Below are 23,833 nucleotides of genomic sequence, written 5' to 3'. Positions count from 1 at the left end.
CCGTACCGAGGAGGGGGGGGGAAAAAGAAAAAGGAAAAGGAAAAAAAAAATCCCCGCGTACGGATCCTCCCTCCTCAGACGGATGTGCGAGCGGACCAACCGCCGCCGCCGCTGCCTGCGAACCTCACGCGTGCCTGAATGGGAGCCGCGCGGACGGAGCCAGTGAAACTCAGCGGTTACGTTTCCGTTCATGTGTTAAAATTCCCATCATTCGGTTGCCCCTGTGACATCAAAAGAGAGCTCGTCCAATCACAGGGGCAGCTCGGGGATGTGTATCCAAGAGGAGGAAAATGCACCGGATGCTGTTGCTATGGTAACGCTGCATTTTGTTGCTGCCGTCCAGATTTCAGAATGCTGTTTTTTATTTTTAAAACAAAACAAAACTGCTTAACCGTATGAAGTCTAGAGAAACAACATTATTTATTGATCTCTACCTGAGCAGACTGCATAATCATGAAATTACACCTCTTTGCCATATGTAAAATGATTATTATATATTATATTTCAGCAGACGATCACATAAAACTTCCAGACACACCACCTGGAGGAATTTATAAAAACAAAAGTTTGGAGCACTCCTGAAAGGAAAAACATGACCTTGTCTTTCAATGGTAGGTGATCCCCACTATGCACCGAAAGAGAGATCATTTCATTTTCTGAATTAAGTGTTTCAGGTTGATTCTGAGTTCTCCGATAGCTAATCCTTGATGCTAATGATGCTAAATAAATGTACAGTGCAAAATCAAACAACACAGCTCACAGCGTGGCATTTACTTGACATTTATTTATTCGCAATATTAGATTTCACACAATTTTGAATTTACAGGAACTATCGACATGAAGTGTTTATGCACAAATAAAGTAATTTTCACAAATAAGTGTTTTGTTTTGTTTTTTAAATGAGGGAAAGTTTATATTCAGGCCAGGATGGAACCAAATGGCACTGAAGAGGTTTGATCTTATTGAAGAACATCAACATCAAGTCTTGTCTCAGGATGGTCTGTGGGTTTGTTTTCCAAACTATCGTTTTGGCTTCACATGAAAAACCTCATGTAGCAGTAATTTCACAGACAAGCTCAGAGAAATGTATTTTATTTATGAGACAATGTGGAATTCGTCATTACTGAACAAATACAAACTTATCAATAGATCAAAGATAAGGCAAAGTTCACAAAAAGCAGCACATCTTCCCAGTCATCTGACTGTTGAGAAAGTGCTTAAGAGAAATGTTTCCATCAGTCAGTCAGACCAAACATTCTTACTGTCCATATCTTTTTGACTGGGTGATCAAAATCTCAAACAGCCTCCACGTGCAGGTGTATCCATGACATTCAAGCTTTTTGCCAGAAGATGAAACAAACATTCGGTTACATGCCTTTTATCTGCAGGTGAAATAAATAAGGGAAAAACTGACATATATCTAATAACCTAAACTTTGAAAGCTATCATATTTTGAAAAAGGTTTAAAAAGCCACTGAAGCATCAACTCCTGACCGTCTTGACTCGTGTCTGCAAGAGTTCAGCGCTCAGCAGCCTGGATTCTCTGAGGGGGGGGGTTACATTTTGGCTGCAAGATGTTAACATGCAATGGAAACCATACAAAACACAAAAAGCACATTTCAAAATATATTTTATGCACTGGATCACTTACAGTGTTTCACACCATGGCATAATAAAGTCAAACATCTGACAGTACAATCTAATGTGTTATTGTGAGAAGGTAAAACAATTTCATCACCTACAAAAATACAGTTTTTATCACTGCAACTTCAGATTGCCTCAGCAACACGTCAAAACAATTTAATGACAAACTATTACCACGCTATTATGAAAGTTGTTTTTTCGTAAAATGTGTCCTGTACAATGCACTTTTGCACATAAAAAGCAATTCAATGGCCTTGCTCATACAAAGGTTCGTTGTCCCTTACAGGTGACGAGGCAGTGACAAGGATGAAATGTTTTAAGCTTCGCTTTGCGCCAACATTCGATCCCCGGACACAAGACGGCTTCTCATAGGCTAAAACAACAGATTGAGGCCCTTTGAGGAACCTCGCGCAGAACTAAAGTCAGTTTAATAAATTACATTCATCATAAAATAGAAGAAAGTACATTTTAAAAGTGTTCTTTTCTTATGTTAAACTAGTAAAGTATGCACGTATACTCCTTATATTCCATCCAATAATGGTGAAAAAAGTGTGAACAAATGTCTTGGTGGATTGTCTGAGTTAATCACACACACAAGTGCACACACACATTTTCATTCCAAAAAAAACAAAAAAACAAAAAAAACCCCCAAAACCCTATTTCAGTCACTTAAAAAGACAAAGGAAACATTAAAGGACAGGTTGACATTTGCACACACTGTTTGCAAAACAGGGAACTAAAACTTAGATGAAAATGAGCAACAAAACTGTTTTTAACATCAGTTTTGTTCTCATTCCAACCAGCTACAACCCCCACTCTGTCTGCTGGACGTTTCAAACAAAGATGGGTAATTGCATAATCAACCATACGCAACTAAGTCTCACAAAAAAGCCTCCTTCCTTAAACTCTACTTTACTACATAAAGTATTTTACTGTGGCTAAAACTAAATATAAAACATAGTCACAAACTACGTAAACATCTTAAAAGAGAAACTAATGAAAATTAAGCTATCAGCTCTTACACGTCGTACACATACAAGTTTGAGCTTCAGTGAAAATGAACTGAAATACTAAATCTAAACAGGAGCACACAAAATACCAATGCACTGACATACACTGCAAAACATGTCTTTCTACATGTGACTTAAGTAAAGTAGATTTAAATGAGTGATTTTTCCACACGAAGCCTTTTAAATATGCATGGACGTCCTCATCCGCACTATTCTTTAGGCACTTGTAACATTCAAATAATACAGTACTGACAGCTGACTGTAACATTAAGACTGTTCACACACTACTCGGCTCAGCCCTTAGAGGCTTGCAAGAACTTAAGTTTGAATATGAGCAGTAGTAATTCCACACCATTTTACTGAGTTAACTTGCCTGTGGAGGCTCTTCCTAAAAACATGGTTTGCTATATCTTCAATGTGAACCAGGGCCCGTTTCACAAAGACTGGTCAGACTGGCCTGCAGAGTTAGGCCAGTCTTTCAATACTAAAAACCCAAAACTAAGATGTTTCCATGGTAGCAATTTGTGACCCCTGCTGACTAGTGGCGCCAAATGACAAAGAAGAGGAAAAAACATGGTTAATAATTTTAATAATGTTGTAGAGCGAGTTTTTAGAGACTGAAGTAGCCTGTGGGAAATACAAAGGAGAGACGACATCGTCAGTCATTTTTGTATGTTTAAGGAAACTGTTCTGAACCTGCCTGACAAGTTAGCAGAAGTACTGAATCCTGCCACCTCTCATCTTTGCTAAAGGTCTGCACTGCGTTGAGATGTTATACCACCGGAAGTTTTCTGTATTGTTACAATCTTCACTGAATTTTCCCAGTAAAATATCCCTGTGCCTGTTGAGCCATGTAATGTGGTTATTTGGTTCACCATTATTGCTGCTTCAAGAAGTAGTTCACCATCGAAAGATGGTCTTCTCATAAAACTGGGCTATCTATGCAGCAGAAAGATGAAAATATTTTTGAAAATGGTGCTACATGATCAGAGAAAACAGAGAAATGGAGTGGTGAGATTCCCTTTTGTTCAAAAGGTAGAAAACCTACAACAACCAGAATGCACTGGGACCACAGCGCTCCACCTGGTGGGTGACGTACTGCGCGTTGGGTGGTGCTTGGTTTTGCCTGTCCATTTTCAAGCCAGTACACTAAAATATGTTTCGGGCACCGTCTAGTTTGATCCGAGTTTGTGAAATCTGCAGTTCGAAAAACAGCGCAAGAGCCTGCAAATGAGCAGGGAGCTCTGCACGGAAGTTTAACACTATTCATTTGCATGTATTACCCACATTTCAGTGACCTTTCCTTTCAAGACAACCACACAGCTTGAATTTAGACGCCGTACTGAAATCTATATTAGTTATAGTTATTAATTATATTAGTTTGACCTGAGCAATTGTCAGTGTCTATCTTTGTGAAACTGGCCCCAGCAGGGAAAAAGGCTTCCAACGACACGACCATCACTGTGACAAAAAATCCAAATGGTGTTTTTTTTTTTAATAATGAAGAGGGGAAAATTGAACTCTTTGAATTATCGTTGCTTCACTACCTTGAAGAAAAAGAGTTTGTGCAGCAAATGGATTATACAGTATTGTCTCTCAGCAAACATACTGTATATGCAATGCAAAGGCACACCAGGGGGTGGAGCACTGATCCTGTTCTCTGGGGATGACAGGCTAAACAATGTACGTCCATCATTTTTACAATGTAGAGTTTAAAGTTAAAATAAGTGCTTTCTACTAGTTTGTTTGAAATAATGAAATCTGGCACTAAATAAACAATCATTAATGTGAAAAAAAATTATCTTCGTTTACATAACGCACTCATGACGGAAACAATAATCTTAACAATCTCCAACACAGGACCCCTTTACACCTGGTATTAACAAGTACTGTCTACACACTGAAAACTTCTTCAGATTAGATCTGTTATGCTCATTACTTCCACTTGTGATATTTACATGATTAAACTGTGAGTGAACAACACTTTAGTTGCACATTAGTTAGTATATAGGTGTTACCACTGTATCTTCACTGCACGTGTTTCCTGGTTGAATCCGTTTTTATTTATGAGGCCCCTGTATGTGAACTGGAGACGTTACTGCATTTCAGCTCATTACGAGGCTAAATGCAGCTTTTGACTTGTAAGAACTGGTTCAGGAAATGAAACCAGGATATTATGCACATAACTGAAGATGCATGTTAATGCAGGTGCAAAGGCGTGTACACACAACAATCTTCTGTGACATTTATCTAACACAGTTTAATCCTAGTAATTGAGCTATGTCATTTATTATGAGGGATCAAATAATGTCTACAACTTTTTCATCAGTGACGTTATCAGCATGCAGCTCTTTGTAGGTTGTGTGTGGTGTTAACAGAGTATTTACAGAGCAGTTGTTTGGGGTCTTTAACAGCAGCAACATGGCACTGGCTTCTTTTCCTGGTGGTTACTTGAGGATTATCTGTTTCAGGGGAAAAAAAGACAGTCACTTAGCTGTGGAATGGAAATATAGGTGGGCCAAATGTTAACGTCAAATGTTGCCAAGAGCTCATCGAGAATGATGGATTTAAAATTGATAAATGAAATGCATACCATTACTCCCTAAACACTTGATATTGGGCTTAACTCCCCCTTATTGTAGGTGTTTAACTGACAGGAACACCTTTCACACTTTCTGACATTAAATGACAACATTGTGTAAGTGTATTCTGCATCATTTTATACACATCTTCTCATAGTTCTGCCTGAAATAAACAGCATTGTGTAATGTTGGATACCTCCTCTGCAATTTAAAGCAAACCCTTGTGTAACCCTCAGCTACACAACATGGTGAGTTTTGTATATGTGCACATGAGACTATGCACATGGAACACAAATTTGATGTAAGAAAGCAAGAAAATAAGTGAAGAATATTATATTTCCACAAATATTTCACATCGACCTCTACAATCTCGACACATCAAAAGGACCAAATGTTTTAGCCTGGGCGGCTGAGAAAAATACAAATCAGACAGAAATACACACACCCACACAGCTTAGCATCCCCGCTCCTGAAAAATATTTCATAACAAAGTTTCAAGTATAAAAATGAAACCCTGATCAGGACCAATTAATGCAAACATTTACTAATTAATATTACCAGTGTGACAAGTATCTCAGCTGCTATTGTGTTTCCAGCATTCACTCCTCACTTCAGACATTTTTAACTCCTTATTGAGTATTGAAACAGACACTGACATCGAACAAAGCAAAAAACATGCAATAAAAAATATATGCAACAACACTATTTGCAGATGGAAGACCTCTGAATAAGTGATGTCTGTCATAAGGGAAAGGGGTGAGATGCAGCCTAGTTCTCCTGAAGATCTACAGGTAGATGAAGCTTAATGAGAGGCAATGCAAGCAGGGCAATGCTATGCTGATGAAGCAACTCCCCTGATTTATAAGATGAAGCACTTATTCAGAGCTTAAGGATTTATGACAGAAAGCTTTAAAAAGGAGCAAACCTGATTGGCTGGTGCTGTTGCTGCGTAGGGGACACTTGTGGCGGGAGAAGTGGCTGCAGAGACAGTAGCAGGCGTAGCACTGTACATCATGGGGACTTTTTCAGGAAGGGAACCATGAAAGCAATGAAAAGGGAGGTGGAGCATTATGGTAACCATAGCAATGTTTTCCTCTCTCTAGCCAGGCAAATACAAAATGACATTAGCAGAAAGCCATCATTGAGTTAGACCAGCAGATGGCATGTGATCACACAGCAAAGCGAGACAGCAGGGGAGAACATAAAAGGAGGGCTGATAAGAGATAAAATTAGGATTTCTGCCCATAAATTTGACATCTCAAAAGAAACGGCATGTACAGCAACGCCACCAGACACAGTCACAGTATTTTTATAAGATATCTGTGGAATTTTAATGACCTAAAACATTTAAGAGTAAAAAAAACAACAACATTGAAGTGAATCTCAGGGATGCTGATCAAATTTCCTAATCCACAGTAAAATTCCAAATAAAAATCCTCTCTGATCATTTTAAGATATGGTTCTAATGTGGCTTCCTGATTCTTGCTCTCCTATGCTGCAATAACAAGAAAGCCAGATGAATATGAAAGGTTCACCTGTGTTCTCCACTTACTATGAGACTTAGTTTATAAAAAATAAGGGAGGGACCTACCAACGCTGTTTGCGGGAGTCATGCACAAGACAGAACCTGTGTGATTATCAAATGGAGAGAGAAACCGTATTTCAGTGTGACTGACACATATCAGTATGGTCATCACTGGCATGAGCCTGCATCAATACATCTTTGGTGCAGCAAGCATAGTGTTTAGACAGTAAAGATTTAACAAATATGCAGATTCAATTCAGATGCGAGAAATACAACATATATTTACAAGTTCAAGGCAAACAGAAAAAACGTATTTTTAGGTTAAAAAGTTCTGCTGTTGTTCATTTTGGCTCATTGTCATATTGTCATGGCTTATTGAGACACTTGAACAGAACAGAGGCATCGTAAATGTTATTAGTGAAAGTTGCACTTTTTGTCCTATGACAAGTCCAAATGTCTGCTGAGAAAGAGGCCTACAGCAGGGCCTTGTAATTGAACCCACTTTAAATAGAATGCAGCCATTGCTGAGGTTGCTACTTACATCTGTGGTTTTCTTAAAATTACATGTCAAAATGTTTCTAAAAAAGGTTCAACTCTAACTCCTTGGAGTCAGGATTAAGATTCATATTATTTTGGGCAGCGAAAGACATAACTAACAGGGCATTTACAATCTTTCTATGGGTATCATAGTTCTGCTGATAATTTTGACCTCTGCCAGGTTCTTAAGCGAAGTGACAACATTAAGTGTGCATGATGTTTGTGAGCAGCGTCCACCCCCGAGAAGACAGACATGACATATGAAAAAGGTCAAGCGTGTAAAGTGCCTGTTTAGCTTTGAATCCACAACAAGGTCAGAGGCTCACCTGTGGGATAAAATGCAGCAGTGGGCTGCTGCAGCTGTGTGTTGGCCAGAGCCTGTTGGTAGTGCAAAAAACTGGGGCTGAGGAGAGAGTTGGCCCAGCTGCTCTTCTCAAGAGCTGGTCTCTTTGGTAGGGGCTGGAGGACACTGTGGGGAAAGGCCTGAAAAGCAACAAGAGGAGACATGACACACCAAAACTTCCCAAAGTTCAGTTTTCTCTGTTCAGCTACACACACTTAATATCTACTATTCATTAAAAAAAAGTGAAAAAAAAACGACAAACACGACTACACAATAAAGGTGACATATCACATAGTGGAGAAATCCAGCACGGTTTTAGGATACAAAAATGAATGGAATAATGTATCACCAAAAATTTTAAAATATCTCACAAATTAAGCACTTAAAGATACTGATGGTGACTGTACACAAAGACTACTGTATATGACACTTGGAGAAGCTTTAAACCACAATGACAAAAAATTAAATGTTATTACAGTACAATTAATAGCTACAACCAAAGCAAAAGGTGAAAATACCAGGTCTACAGTTGCCTCGAGGGATCGCTTCATTGCTTTGGCAGTCGACTGAGTCTTTTAATAGCAGGCAGCGAGCACATGATGGCAGTGGGCCAATGGGATTCAAGCGTATTAACATACAGGTAACAGCAAGCAGAGGTGCATCATGGGGGACAGCATTGTGGATAGGTGAGAAGGGGAAAACAAAACAAAATAATCTGAATGTAGTATACCACATAAAACACAATATGCATGCACAGTAACCAAAATAACTGATTAAAGGACACACTAACTAAAGATTCCTTAATTAGTAGGTCAACATGTACAGTTAATCAATAGCTTTGGCAACACAGATTTACAATGATTGGGCACATTCTTGTATACTATTGACAGTGTATATCAATCATTATAACATTATCTGATCAGCATTTGTTAATCATAATCATAATCAAAACACTACCACTACCAAGATGCAATCAGTGCAACTATGCACGTTATACAATTTTGGAATACACACATTGATTCTACAGCTTTCAGGAAGGGATAACAATGTAATGCAAAGTACTGCACATTTTATCACTAAATGAAAGATGAGAGCCAGCCTTAGGCAGCATCACATGAAACGGCTTTAATAACCGTAAATCCAATGTCATAAAGCACAGAATGTGGAGCTCCATTTACTACACTCACACTGAGGCTTTGGGATGGGATGCCTCCTCTACTTGTTCTTTACACAACTAAACATAACTGCTTTGGTGCGCTTACAATACAACCTCAATCTCACACAACAAAAATATAATGTAGATGTGATCTATAAAAAGATGGTACATGAAAAGTGACGGAGATGGTCTCTAGAGGGCATGGAGGGCAGGAAGCGCATTTCACTGAGGCCACATGGCTTCGGAGCAAAGTTAGTATAGTTAATTTTTTATATTATATCTAGAATTTGTTTTTAGATGTGGTTGGTCCAGTGTACGTAACAGATCATTTTGCTCCACAAAGCTCAACTATTGCAATGCTGCATACTATATAGCACAGAATAAAATTGTTCACAGGCCACTTTTCAGTTAACTATATCACGTCGGTTCTCTCTATGAAACGTCTGGTGCATGTGCCAACATACCAATATGCATGTATGTTTTTTTTTTTTTTTTAATTGGACGGTGTAAAGGCCAGGAATGTTAGTAAAAAGCATAGCTCCATTACAAAAATCAAAAGGCAAGATTCAGAGCTGCACTCTCAATTTGACTGAGAGGTCTTTTAATACAAGGACTAACCCTTGACAACAACTGCCGTAAATCTAGTCTCATCTCATTTCATGCTTCTTTGTAATGTTTTCTGATGTCGTTAACGGTCTGTTTAACATCTGTGCCGTTTGTAAACACAGGATTAAAAAAAGACATATGTTATGAATTATCAGAGGAGAAACGAACAAAGTGCAGATTTTCCATTTATGACAGAACTCCTCAGACGTGTACGTGAATATACCCTGAAATGTTTGTGGTCTATGAGAGGTTTCTGAAGCTGTGAGACGAAGAGATATGAGGCAAAGATACTGCATGAGGTGAAATGGACAGGTGCATGCTGGTGTTCTAAAAACAACAGGAAGTTAGTTGTTGTTGTTTGGCCTTGTGAAGCAGAACTCAAGAACTCGTCTGAAAATCATCACATTTTTTTAGCTTTCTTCAGTATTAAAGAAATGAAATGAACTGCTATTAGCTGATCCTGAAAACTTTTAATGGTGCCAATTTACCAAATTGTAAAGAAACACAGGCTAAAAAAAGAGGCAGTGTCAGATTCTGAAAAGCCCCGGTCTTAGAAATTGCTACCTTAGACTTTAACTCACAGTTGGAAAACGGGGTTAACAGTGAATCAAATTGCTGATTTTCTGCTTTGTGCAACACTATAAGTAAATTTCAAGGGCATATGCTCTCCCGCTATATTAAACATGCAAATGATAGTATACAAATATATAGTGCTCCACATTCAGTGATGTCATGGCAATCATAATTACAGAAAAAACGACCATACTACTGGCAGGATAATGTGTTGTGTGCAAACTACAACCCTTTTCAGTAGTCAGAAGGATAAAGCTCTGTCTTACCACGGCTGCGGCCTGGGCTGCCACGGCTGTCTGACTGACATGCTGTTGACTGGATTTGATTTTGGCCTGCAAGTGTGCAGGCGGGTGAAAATACTTGCACTTCTCCCTGGAGCAGCGACTCTTGATGTAGTCCATGCAAACAGTGACAGTGTTATCAGTGGTGTCAATCATTGGACTGTCACTGGGGTGAGCAAAGCGGCAGTCTGTCTCCCCTCTTGCACAGCTTCCCCGCTGAAACTCGCGGCACACCTGAGAGCGGCAATTATAAACAAAGTGAGAGGAATACACCTTTCAGCATAAAGCCACATTATACCAGCCCACAGAAGTGCTAATGGCACTCCTTGTGGTGCATGAATACCTCTAGTTTGTCCGTACGCTGCAGCTTCTGTGAGGGTGAAGAAGAAGAGGAGGAAGAAGAACTCTGGACGGTGATAGGTGGACTCCCGGGAACAAGAACCGGGGTGCTGGGGAGGTTGTCTGTTGGGACGAGGCTCATTCCGTGGCTCAATGGTGTCATGTATGAACCGTAACAAAGACCAGTATTTGTGCCAAGTCCCTGTGTAACAAGAAATGTTTGGCTGTGAGGGAAGGCGCAAGTGAGACAAGCAGCACAACACAAAAAGAAGCTCCCATAAGGGCGTTACCACAGGCTGCAGACTGGATCCTGGGATCATGAGCTGCATCTGCTGGGCCAGCACGGCTGCTGCTGTCTTCTGCTGGATGAGATTGTTGCGCCCATTTATCTCTAACTGGGTTTTTAAGTGTGAAGGTGGATGAAGATATTTGCAGTTTTCTCTTGAGCATCGGCCCTGTATTCAGAGAAAATACAAAATGCATAAAGAACAGGTAAAAATCTTTGAAACTCAGGAGAAAACCTATTCATTTTGAACACTGTGACTTTCATTATTGGTCTAAAACGTGATGCAAACTTCCTCCTCCAGCATGAAAGTCGGATGTGTTACACAACTGTCCATCACCTTGATCTACAAAACTCTACCTCTTACCTTGCTTACATAAGGGAAATACCATTTCCCTCACTGGCATTGAACATTAGCTTTGGCTATAGATGTGCTGCGATATGATCCAATATAAATACATAACAGACAGGGCTGTAAGGAGCATTATTTAGATGAGGATCAGTCAAATATCAATTCACAGTGCTCTCTTTATGACTATAAAGTAGCTATCATGAGAGATTTTATGAAAAAGCTGACTGGCTACATAAGACGCCCCTGAGCTTACCAGCCGTGGGAATCCAGTGGTGATTTGCTTTATATTTCATCAGTCTGGTTATTAAGCTTGAGTATTATTATCTCCTTTTAGACTTTAAAATGAGCCTACCAACACACTTTCTGTCAATCAAGCATCTGTATTAGCCTAATGAGAGGTTAGCTTCCTCTGCCCCTCATATTCAAATCCTTCAATCACATTAACTAACTTCACCTCATTTACATTTCTCCCAAGAGATTTATATTAATTATTTTCTGTGAATATGTAGGTGTAACTGTCACCTGTGTTTCATTAGTCTGTATATTGCTGTGAGAAAATGCAGCGCCCGGAGAGTGTTCACCCCCTGGAAATGTTTGATTGTTATACAACTTTGTACAACTTCCTAGTTTACGGCTGCTTGAAATTATGAAATGAATGTACGTATTGCGTGTTACACTGGCTTAAAGGTTCACACGCCTCAGCTATGGAGAGCTTAGTCAAACCCAAAGATGAGGAAGCTGTTGCCCATTGACCAGTCTTGACAGTATTGAGCTTCTTTGTAGTTTACAGAGAATATTTTTGTGAGGGTTGGTTGCCACTTCTCCACTATTCCCAAGAGGGTATGGGTCGCATAGAAGGTGTGAATCTCATTAAAAGAAATCTCAGTAGCAACCTGATCTGTATGAAACAGCTGAATGGAGTGCTGAACGGGTATGCTCACTTCTCTGCTGTCTGAGAGACATCTTCTAACATACGCAGTTGTGAGGGCTAGCTCACAACGGCTTTAATGGAAGTCATGACATACTGGTTACAATGCCAAAGCATGGGCACATTCTTCTGTATAACAAAGTTAACTTTGTCTGGAGTAATTGAGGAATGGGTAGAGAACTTTGACAGCAGTTGTTTACTTCTGTTACTTCCTGGTCACAAGCCTGAAATTAACAAATCACATGGCGATAAAATCAGTGGGCAGACCAAAAACGCTAAGTAAGAGGAAAACAACATTTGTCTGGAAAGCACAATTCGCAAAACTAGCTCTGTTTGTCTTTTAATAAATAAAGGCTGATGGTGATGAACAACTATTGAATTAGTACCAGTTGACATTACACCAGTAGCCACGCTCATAACAGACATTTAATAACTCTTTAGACAAAAGACTATTCAGAAAGAAGAGCTGTGACATCATCACATGACTGCAACAACTGTATATTTGCCAGCTGACCTGTTATTTCCATCCTCGCAACAGACTGTAATTCTAGGTCAAGACTTCATTCCTGGATTGTTAAGAGAGAAAAGCGAGGTTTGATATTTATTCTGATTTACTCACTTGGTCTTAATAGTGAGTCAACATCTTTATTTTGTACAATTGTTCTAGTGTTTATTGTTTATTTATAAAAATGCACCACATTTTAGGTAGCCTTATCCATCTGTCCACATTTAAGTCTGTACGACTTTGCAGTGAAACATACATTTTCACTCAGGACCAAACAATGATGATCTTAATCTAAATATATCTTCAGAAAAATTGATTCAGGTGATTAAACATGGACAATTTAACATTAGCGATTAGTGATCCAACATCATGTAAGACAACTGAAAACATGTTTTCTGTTCAAAACCATCTCATGTACAGCATGGACTGTGTTTATCACTCTGATCAGTTTAAAAAGATTCCAAATCAATGCAGCTCATCGTCTGACTAACATTCATTAGCGACATACTGACATTAGTGACACTGCCATTGTCCCTTGCAAACAATCCACAAAATCTTAATATTTGTTGTTTAAATGAGCAGGAGGGTGGTGTCAGATTCAGTGTGTCGAGCATGTGTAGGACGGTTATTCCTCGAAGCATTTTAATCCTGTTTTCTGAGGATGTTTGAGTTTCTCACAGCAGAGAGGAGTTTTAGAACACTAATACAAACAATTAGAAGTTAAAGCAACTACCTGACTCCATCCCATGATTAACGTGTGTAACCCTTTAGCCTGAACTCATTACTTCTACTTGATAATCTATTTAACAACATTCAAGATTAATCAGTAGACGTTCCAGTCAGCTTGTCCGGCCTTCTGTCCGCACAAGCTGTGTATAAACTGCCTACAGTGGGGAGATAAGACGATGACTCAACATGAGAATAATCCTGGGGGCAAAGCTGTATTGTGGTGTGATAGTGAATGTGTGAGAGTGGATTAAGGCAGGCCTGGTCTCATTCAGGGCAACTGAGCAAACAGGAGAATAAACTGGCCATAATCCAACTGACTGGCAAAATTTTCATAGTCTACATTAGGTAAGCGATGAGAGTAGCATCTGACAGGTATTTTACTCAATGGTTTCCAAACACTGGAGCTCTACATAATGGAAGATTAAAGTTTTGCTCTATGGTTTGACATATTTCTGCATGAAGCTGGATGTTTGGGCCTTTTAATATTAGGACTTCATTTGAGATTTCACCATTAGGTGGGATAAAGACTTTAAACTGGACATTGATGGTAGTAGTTGAGGATCAATTCCCTCCTCTATTATCAACAGGGGAGGAAGAGGAGGAGATTTGGCACAATACAATAGTGAAACCATTCACTCAGGGTCACAGATAACAACATGGAAAATACATCTATCATTTCATTGTTAAAGCTCCTTACTCCTCTATACAAGGGCAAAATTTTCTTACATTTAGCGAAGGATCATTAAGGTGTCACAGATGATACAGTGTGCACAATATTTCTTACCTTCAGTGAGTCAAAGCAGGCAATAACTCTCCCATTTTCAACTTGGCAGCTCTTCGGAGGATGAGCAAATTTGCATTCCTCATCACTACGTGAGCAGTTTCCTCGCTGAAACTGTCGACAGACTTCCAGAGTTAGCCATTTTGTGTCTCTTACTGAAGAAATGTTCAACGCCATGTCCAAAGGTTATGATCATAAATGTGAGTTTTAAAAATCAATCTTGTTGGGACGTGCCTCGTACACCAAAAGCTGTAGGTTGGCTCTATGTACAAAGCCCTCTTTTAAAACAACCTGGTGAGTCCTCCATTAGGTGGAGCAGAGAGATCAGATGGCTGGTCAGTGACTGAGGAATAACACATCAAAAAGAAACAACTGGAGAAGTGTTTCTTTTTTTTTGAGACACGTTCAAGTGTATATTCCACAAATGACGGTGCCCATAAATATCAGACAAGTGAGGGAAATTTAATGGAGATTTGTCACTTCAGTCATACATTCTCAGGTCAGTATTCTCTGTCCTTATATTATGGCTCTATTTGATTTGTTTAGGTGCTGACGTTGTGCAAAGTGGTGGCAAAGGGCTTGCAGCTGAGGTATCCGGTGCTGTTGCCCAAGTCTGGCCTGACAGAAAGCAGAAACCAGCAGTGTCCACGTTCCAACTTCAAGTCAGGGATATCCTCTAAAAGGCACTTTCTGCTTGTGATCTGAAAGACACAAAAAAATACACATTATAGAAATTGTATCCATATAAACATTATAATTGTGTTACCATTAGTCTACAGCTGGCATATTTAGAGCTGCCATAAATTATTTTTGAACACTCATGGCACGTAATTTCCTCTATTCGCTGGAGACCGTTCATTCTCCAGAGTCATCTGGTTCTTTCGCAGTTTACAGCAGAAAGAAGATTAGGTCAAACAATAACAAATGTGATCTTGAGTAATTAGTCAAGTTATATTTAGTCATGTCAGACTCTCAAGAGACTAGTCATTCAAGTCATTTTATTAAACAACAACTTCAGTCAGTCTCTGACTGGTTCCTCTTTCTCAAATGTGAGCATTTGCTGCTTTTGTCTCTTTTAAACTGAGTCTCTTTGGATTTTGTACTGTTGGTTGCAGAAACCATCTGAAGATATCACTTTGGACTCTGGGAAATTGTGTCAGACATTTTTTGCTACTTTCTGACATTTGTGGACTAAAGAATCGCTTGATTAATTGAGAAAATAACTGGTGGATAATCAACATGAAAATAATCTTTAGTTGCAGCTCTAAAAGAGATGAGACTTGATGGCAAAACACCACCACCAACTAGATCAGTTTAAGAAGGCCAAAGCGGTGTTATATCTTGCTGAACAAACTGCAGACAAACAAGCAGTCATCAACACTGAAAGGAAATATGAAATATATGAAAAAAATATGATAGTAAACCAATCACTCCTCTATCAAGCCTGAATTAACAGCTGTCATGGAATCACACACCTCATTGCTATATGCCACTAAGTCCTTCACACTGGTCCTTCAAATGAATGAGCAGAGCATTGATCATGCAGCCTGATAAACTGTATTTTTCTTCTTATATAAACCATATACATGCAGTAGCAGAGTCAGTTTACATTCAGCAAGATATTTCTTCCTTACTTGCTTGTAAATGATGACCATTATTTATGCATATACTTCCTTCTTGTTATACTGAACCATTCCACTTACTGTATTTCTTTTGCCATTTTGTTGTTTACTCCACAATAATTCCTCATTCTGCCTTTTTTTTCCGGCCAAGTCTGCACAAACATCTCCAGATGAACCCCTAGATGTTTTTCAAGCCTAATTTTGCTAATGGTAGCTAGTTAGCAGAGAATACAGATGCTCATTATGTTGACCGGCCATTCTAAATCTCATACATGTGATACATGTAATGGTCGTGGTATGTGCAATATTATGTCTACACATTTTGCAATTGATTTATCTAGGCCATGCTTCCTCAATACATATGTAAGCATGTTACAAACACAGAGCCACAGCTGTTGTGCTAGTCTGGAATGTGTAGCTGGTTGGTGTCATGGTAATCAATCAATCAATAACTGAGTCTGAACATTTCCAAAGCTCAAATCCATAGAACTATAGGATACATGTTATATTGGATTTGTAACACATTTTGCTGATCAGTATCTACTACAACACACTGCCAATAAAAAAACTAGATTTCATCAATCGCACATTTCACTGAAATAAATTTTGTCCTTTCTCTCTGCTCACTATAACCTATTTTCCATTACACTGTTACTCTCTATTGCTAACGCTGTAGGGTTACACAAGCACTTGGTGTCAAATTGGTACAGTCAGATATGCTGACTCTTGGCCCAACAAAGCACATACAGAACACAAGCAGAGCAAGACAAAGCTTAAACACACATCATGTTGGGAACACAGGATAGTCAGGCCAGTACACTAAGTGTTAAAAGGCACAGGAAGTTGCTGAGCAGGCAGAAAAGGTGGTTAACTCATGAGCTGAATAAATCAGAACCAGAGTTGAAAAGTAACGCGGTCTATGAATGAACAAAGAATCAAACGGCACAAATTCAGAATAGACTCTGCTGTTGTTAACCCAGTTCCTTTACGGTCGCCACCTTTCAGCTTTACTGCATGCTATCCCACAGCACACTGCAGCAAATTCCTTTGGACGCAAGTCAGGAAACGGAGCAAGCAAACCTACCTCTCCCACTTCATGCAGCACTAAAGAACTTCTGTCCCCGACCGAGGTTAGAGATACAACTTCCAGGTGGCTAACTTGTTAAGAAAATGACCATAACAACGGCTTTTAACCCCCTCTCTGTCCCACGGATGCAGTGACGAAAGATTTTCTCTTCACAACAGTAAGAACAGACAGTCTGTCCAACTCCGGCTGAAACATTTCTAGCCACCCCCTTCCTGCCTGAGTGCCAGCCTCCGGGAAGACCCTCCCAGTCAGAAATTGGCCAATAGAAAACCAGAAGCAGAAGCACTGTGTGATAGCTGGCTGTAGAGCTTGGAGCAAGAGACAACTGGCAGTTGAGACTCTATCTACAAATAACATGTGATTACTTAGAGAATACTAAATTCAACACATGATCTTGCCTCCAGAATGTATTACTGTAATGATGAGCAAGTATAGAGTTAAGAATTTATATACCTACTAACACTGTACAAATCTTCTGCCCCAATGATGATGTACAAAACATGCAGATCATCAATGCATGTCCTGAACATGCTTTTCATAGTGCCCTGCAAGTCAGTTACTACAGTCACTGTAAATGCAGGCCTATGCCATGAGCTCCCTTTTACATTATTTGCAGGTTGGTCATATCTCCAACAGTCTCAGTATGGTTCGACTGCAATTTTGGGTGTCTACGGCTACTTAATAAGCCAGGTTTCCAACTTGGTTTATTTTTTTTTTAGACTGGAATTCAAATATTGATATCAGAGTACATCAGAGCTCTTTTCTAATAAACCCACAATACAAAATCTGATAACATGTGGTGATATACTTTTCTAATATGTAGCGCCATCCTTTTCAAAAATCCCCCCTTATTCTGCTTTTGATATGCAACTTCTCACTCACTTCTCACAAAAATGACTTTTGCTTGAAATCCATCATGACAGCTCCCAAGACTGACAAGATAGACCCTAAAAATTGGGTTGCTATATATAACAGAAAATACTACTGCAGCAAAACATGATGACATGGCAGTATGATGGATTGCTTAACCATTCATTAGCAGCTAATTCAAAACTCTGCCACTACTTATTCAGTGCTGATGTTGAAAACATGTTCAGTAGTTTTATTCAATTTAGCACAGATGTTAACCTCATGTTAGACAGCCTACTTTGCGTTGTAGCCAGGACAGTGATTTCAGGTGCATTGTGAGTATGCTCTGTAAAAACCCTGTTCCAGTTTGAGCAGTTTATTTATGCCAAATGTACGATGCCGAACTCAGAACTGTAAAAAGGGTGAGAAGACGCAGACCACTGTAACGCTACTTTGAAGAAGGTTCAAAACACAGCTAAAATCATCCTGTACAATTGTAATTCCGGTTAAAGCCATTAACGTGAAGGGTTGCTGACCACATTTCCCGAAAGAGGAAATGTGAATTCCGCCTGTCTGACAATGGCTGTCCCGCCCATACAACGTTACTGTACGTACAGTTATGTATCAACTTCAAAACGCAACTAAAAATCGCCAGAAAATACAATAACTGACCGCTACAATGACAGTTAGCTAACTGACACGGTCTTGCACCACACTGTCTGCTTAACACAGTTTGGTACTTCGAGGGTAACGTTATGGTTAAGTCTGATTTGCATTCTCATCCTAGGCTACTTTAGCTAGCTAATCACAAATACTGAGCTAGCAATCTAAAGACGCAGCTGTCACGAGGCCGACGTTGTGACATTAACGTTAACATTTATTAGCTCGCGTTAGCCACACTGTTAGCCGTGAGGAGCACCTGCTTAACTTACCTCACCATCACGGATGAACCGCTTCCCAGAGGATCACGCACCAGCTAGGACGAACGACACGGCAGTGCGGCCGAACTAACGAAAACAAGATGTCAAGTGCTCCCGAAATGTCTGTTCGACAACACATTTAATTCTCGCCCTGTTCGTAGAAGTGTAACTTGTTATTTCGTCCATGTACACGTCCGCATTTCTTCATTACTTTGTGGCACTGCACAGATTTAAGCAACAAGCTTTTGACAGCTTACTGTACGAACGTCAGTTGAAAGTGATGAGGGGTTGCAGGGGTGAGCTAAGACGTATAAAGACTATCGATAATTGAATATACAATTATCGATTATAATAAAAAGCAGCAAGCAACATGTCATATTATAGTATCGGATGTATTAACTTGACTTTAACGTAATCCATCATTGGCAAAAATTTAATTTAATAACTTATATCTTCTAACATCCCCCTATGACCAAAAAATTGGTATGATCCACACGAATGCCAGGAGGCTAAAAGGGCAAGGGTTTGCTTGTTACCAAGGGAACAGCAATAAAACCATGTGAGTTTTTCTGGATTAGTTTGTGAGAACATACAAATATACATCAAATTAACAAAATATATTAATATCAATTTGACTAAGATAGTGGGGAATCAAAATTCGGCTCAGAAATCTGCATTGTAATGAAACAGCCCGTGTGTCCTAAAGAGTCTTGGATCAATCTGTTTGCATAGGAATTAATAATAGGCAAATGGAAGACTTACTATATAATCAAAAACGTTTCATTTGTAGAGCAGGATAAGAAGGAAAACAGTAACTCAGCCTCAACAGAAGCACCTCACAGGCTAGAGTCAAATGTTTGTTGGATAAAAAGGAAGTTATTTACATCTTGGATGATCTTGATTAAATGCCTTCTTGGACAGGAATATTAGATAAAGTGAAACCATGTCAATAAAAAAACATATTTAGCATGTAGCATGATTAATTAGGGTGCCTACACATAGCAAACCTGCATTTAGCCAACATGTGAGAGGTTAATTGATTCTTATGTTATTTTGGTATTTCCTTCTGTTAACTGTTACTGTTTATAAGGGACCCCACAATCTTTTTTTTTTTTTCCATACAATTCAGTTTAATTCAGCTAACAGGTCAATTTTCAATTACATCCCTTTTCCTTTAAATGCAGGCAATGTTCATATTAAAATTGTACTGGTGTAATATGTCTTAATAGGCTGCAGCGTTCATAGTGCATATGCAGCATCATGTTTGTGAATGTGCTGCATGGCTTCCACCATCAGGTGGTGCCTTGGAGTAAATCTGGCAGGTTTTGAAGCAGAAGTAGTAAAGAACCACACCTTTTAAGCTGTTACTCACTGCATTTTGTGGTGGTGAGATATTCGTTGCTTTCAGCAAACATGCTGGTGAACATTAGAGAGTGAACATATGCTCCTTTGTTTTGGTTATCAAGTGGAAAACTAAGATCACTGCAAGCTAAATATGTCCCAGCATCTGCCTGATACATGCAGGCTGCTAACCTGCATAGTCTACATTTTTCAAATTAAATGCCTGCTGTTTAATTTATGCCTTTATGTGCATCATGTCTTTTATCTTATTTTCTTTGACTTGTAGAGGCACTGTAGTGTGTTATTGGAGGCAGAGAGTCCCAAAATAGAAATAGAAATTTCAGCTTAGGTCATTATTAGATGTGTGAAATTCTCACTGTCCCTGATAAAGTCAGAAACCCTTTGATTCACAGATGTCAGTGTGACAGTGCAGGTGCAGTCCAGATGTGGACCGAGGCCCAGACTTTAAGAAGCCCTGGTATATAATGAAGGAACTGTTAGCCTGTAATTTGTTTGCACTTCAATGATTTAAATAAATATTGCTCAAAAATATGCAGTCATAGTATATTGTACCATTATAATATCAACATTATTCTCACTAGCATCTTTGAATCAATAAAAATAAAATAAATATATTGATTTGTACCCTGGACCACACAGCCTCATCAGCACTGCTGCACTTTGCCAGCTTCTAACTGGTAAGTCACTCCACTTGTCTGGGCAGAATCAGAGCTTGTTCAACCACATCCTCAGTCTCTATCTCACTAAAGGCGTCTTCCTCTCAGCTGTGGATAAGTTGTCTGGACTAGCTGAGTTATCTACAGTCAAAAATGCTGCCATTTTTTCCACCATCATCGGATGAATATGGACCAGTTTGGCTGCTGACTGCAGTGGCGTTAAGGAGGCTACACTGCTAAATTTGGTAAGTTGCAGCTTAATTGACAAATTGTTTCAAAATTACGTTGTATGAATTATAATGAGACTAAATTGCATTCCGCAATTAATATATAGCAGTAGTAGTAGCCGCAGCAGCAGACAGCATCTTCAGCGTGCTGAGGATGGTGTGAGGAGTGCCTCAACCTTGCTGTTTGCCAGAGGAATGTGAAAACAACACACATGAAATAATTAGTTTTGAATGCTCTGAGTGGATCGTCTCTGTTGAGACATTTATTCAGGGGAAAAAAATGACTAATACATTGGTCATTCGAAAGATTAATTTAGCAATTACAAAATGTTGTGACTTTGTGCTCAGCAGCTCAGGTTTAATCAAAATTATGCAGAGAAGTGCTTAAAATAAAAAGAAGAAAAACCCGACAGTGGCGAATTTGACAATTTTTCCATTCCATGACTTGAAATGAAATTATTTATCCATTGTTTGTGCTCATGAGAAACACACACCAGTTCTGACTAATTGACTGATTCCCTCTTTTACGCTTTTCCGGGCTTCTCGAGGCGACAGGCGAGATTTACGTGATCTGTCACACTGACAGATCTCTTCAACAAACTGGAGATGTGGCATCAAGTGCCGCAGGAAAAGGTCACCATATTGCTCCCTTTGAGGAAAATGTCACTGTCAAAGTGAGTCAGCAGTAAGAACAAAGAGAACGCAGCAGCCCAGGCTTTCATATATATTCTTTTTAACCTTCACCCTGTTTGCTAGTCACATATTTTGTTCTTTACTTTATTTATTTAGTATTACTTGGCATCACTGTGTGGCTTTGGTAGGTATCACATTCTGGCTTCTTCTTATTCAGATGTAACATGCACTTCTTCACTAAACTGTGGATTGTCAACAAACAAACAAACAAACAGCCACTTTCAGCATGAACTGCTGTACATTATTCAGTCAACCTGTCTTACCTGACTTGAAATGGTACTTACTTGAGAAGAAGCTGCTAGTTTTCAACTATTGTCTGAGAAGATTGTTTTTCGTGGGAAAACTTTGACAAGCCATTCCAGGATTTTTTAAATACCGCCTCCAATGTGCTGCAGATTATATGTTCATACTTATTTTAGTTTTTGTACTAGTTGTTATGACACTCCTGATGAAAAAGATGCTAGATTAAAGATTAAAGTTTGTCTATTTCAAAATAAAATCACTGATATGACCAAATCTTTTCTGCTTTTCTTTGCTTTTGAACATTTCAATTACAAGAACATTGAATGAAAATGTAAGCATGTCAGTGTCCTGTACGCAGCTCTCATGCATCACAATCAAATTTTTGAGAGCAACACTCCCATCTAGTGGAAATAAATTGTAAAAAGCAATGCAGAACTAAATGAAATAAATGTACTTGAATGGGAGACAAGTTCATTTCTCCCTCTGTTCATTCCAGTAATTCTTTCTGTAAGAAAAAATGCCATAAGTAAAACTGGGCTTTTTTTATGTGTTTGTAAGAAACAACATCTGTAAAATGATCAGGGGAGATAAGAAAAGCAGCAGTTCTACCATATGGCCTGTAGATGTCAGTCTTCTCTAAAATATATTTTGACAAATTGTTAAAACCAGAGACTCCACATAGGGGACATGTTTAGTTCAGACAGTGTTCAACAGTGAGGTGTGAAGAGAGCTTCATCACATCCTGTGCTCACTGAGGAGTTGCAATGTTGGTTAATAAATGTCCTGCATGTTAATATAAGGATTGATGTATTCAGAGTTGTATGGTTCTCTGATCTAACCCTCTCTACTCTGGCAAGACTTCCTCCTGGCCAGCTCAGCCTGGATCACAGGGACCAAATGAATGTTAATATGAACCAAAAGCAAATCAAATCAAAACATAATTTCACACCAAAGATGCAGTTTGCTTTAAGATCCTGAAGATGCTTCAGTCTTTTTCAAAGTCTTTCAGGGTAGAATCTGTTCAGGCATTATTGTGATTCGAAGATCATTTTACAGTAGATGTGTTTGATTTTGTTTTGTGATTTTATTGATTAGTAAAGAAAACACGCAAATCTTGCTGTTCCAAATTCTCAACCACTGCCTTGTTTGATTTCTTATAATTATCACGTCTTTTTAGTTTTTTTTACTGATGCTTCTTGCACTATCCCCTTTGCTGCTGTAATACTGCAAATTTTCCCACTGTGGGATTAACAAAGGATGATCTTATCCTGTTCTTCTCCCCATCTGAAAGAAGTTGAAGTGTTATGTGTAATCACTGTTGATAATGATGTTCATCTTAAATATTTTAAGACCCATTTCTGTGCGCCAGCATTTATAGGCACCGGATTTTGTGCTGACTATTAAAACTCAGAAAGTGGAGCACAGTCTTCGAGCAACACTGTATTTTTTACATATTTTTTTCAAGTCATTGCACACTTCCTACGGTTAAACATCGAAGATAAGACAGTCATACCATCTGGGCGGAAAATGAGTTGCTGCAGCCACTGGCTGAAATGCTGAGCTAGCCATCCATACTGTACAACCTGAGGGGAAGCAGAAGGTTCTGTGTGTCAGTAGAAGCAGAGCGCCACTGAAAAAACCAAGTTCACTAAATATAAGCACTGAGGCGCTTTATTTTAATGATGAAGCCAAGTAAATGTAGTTCTCTGGAAATAATGGTGCACTTAACACCAAATCAGTGATTTAAGGACAGTATCAGAATGAGTTTGTTACATTTCAGGGTATCATTTTTCTAAAATATAATAATTCAGAGTTTATTTTGCCAATATACAGTAAATTTGCCAGTTACAGCAACATAATACGTATTTATCTAGCTGATTAGGAGTAAATGTCTGCTAGTTGAAATAAACTGAAATAAATGAAAATATCAAGGCAGCATCCTAATCTTTAATTTGACCGTATAAAACCACCAGACACCTGCTGGTCTTCACAGGTGTGAA

General features: G+C 39.0%; 1 protein-coding gene across 7 annotated transcripts; it reads right to left on the bottom strand.

Annotated features, from left to right (window-relative positions):
* Window positions 1-811: 811 nt before the first annotated feature.
* On the bottom strand, window positions 812-18,897 carry LOC121616636 (muscleblind-like protein 2a). Of its 7 annotated transcripts, none has more exons than XM_041951494.1 (10): window positions 18,665-18,897; window positions 14,178-14,875; window positions 10,887-11,051; window positions 10,601-10,798; window positions 10,243-10,491; window positions 8,160-8,213; window positions 7,625-7,781; window positions 6,828-6,863; window positions 6,162-6,256; window positions 812-5,116 (listed from the first exon to the last, which is right to left on the bottom strand). In XM_041951494.1, the coding sequence occupies exons 2-10, from the start codon at window positions 14,349-14,351 to the stop codon at window positions 5,102-5,104; spliced, it is 1,143 nt and encodes a 380-aa protein (XP_041807428.1). In that variant the 5' UTR covers window positions 14,352-14,875; window positions 18,665-18,897; the 3' UTR covers window positions 812-5,101. The 7 variants fall into 7 exon arrangements, with proteins under 7 accessions (XP_041807428.1, XP_041807431.1, XP_041807425.1 ...); XM_041951497.1 differs by having other exon boundaries at window positions 6,162-6,214; XM_041951491.1 differs by lacking the exon at window positions 6,162-6,256.
* Between the last annotated feature and the right edge of the window lie 4,936 nt (window positions 18,898-23,833).

The sequence above is a fragment of the Chelmon rostratus genome, chromosome 13 (assembly GCF_017976325.1).
Source record: "Chelmon rostratus isolate fCheRos1 chromosome 13, fCheRos1.pri, whole genome shotgun sequence".
Taxonomy (NCBI): domain Eukaryota; kingdom Metazoa; phylum Chordata; class Actinopteri; order Chaetodontiformes; family Chaetodontidae; genus Chelmon; species Chelmon rostratus.
Note: the sequence above shows the minus strand (reverse complement) of the source record. Positions and strands in the feature narration are given on the sequence as shown.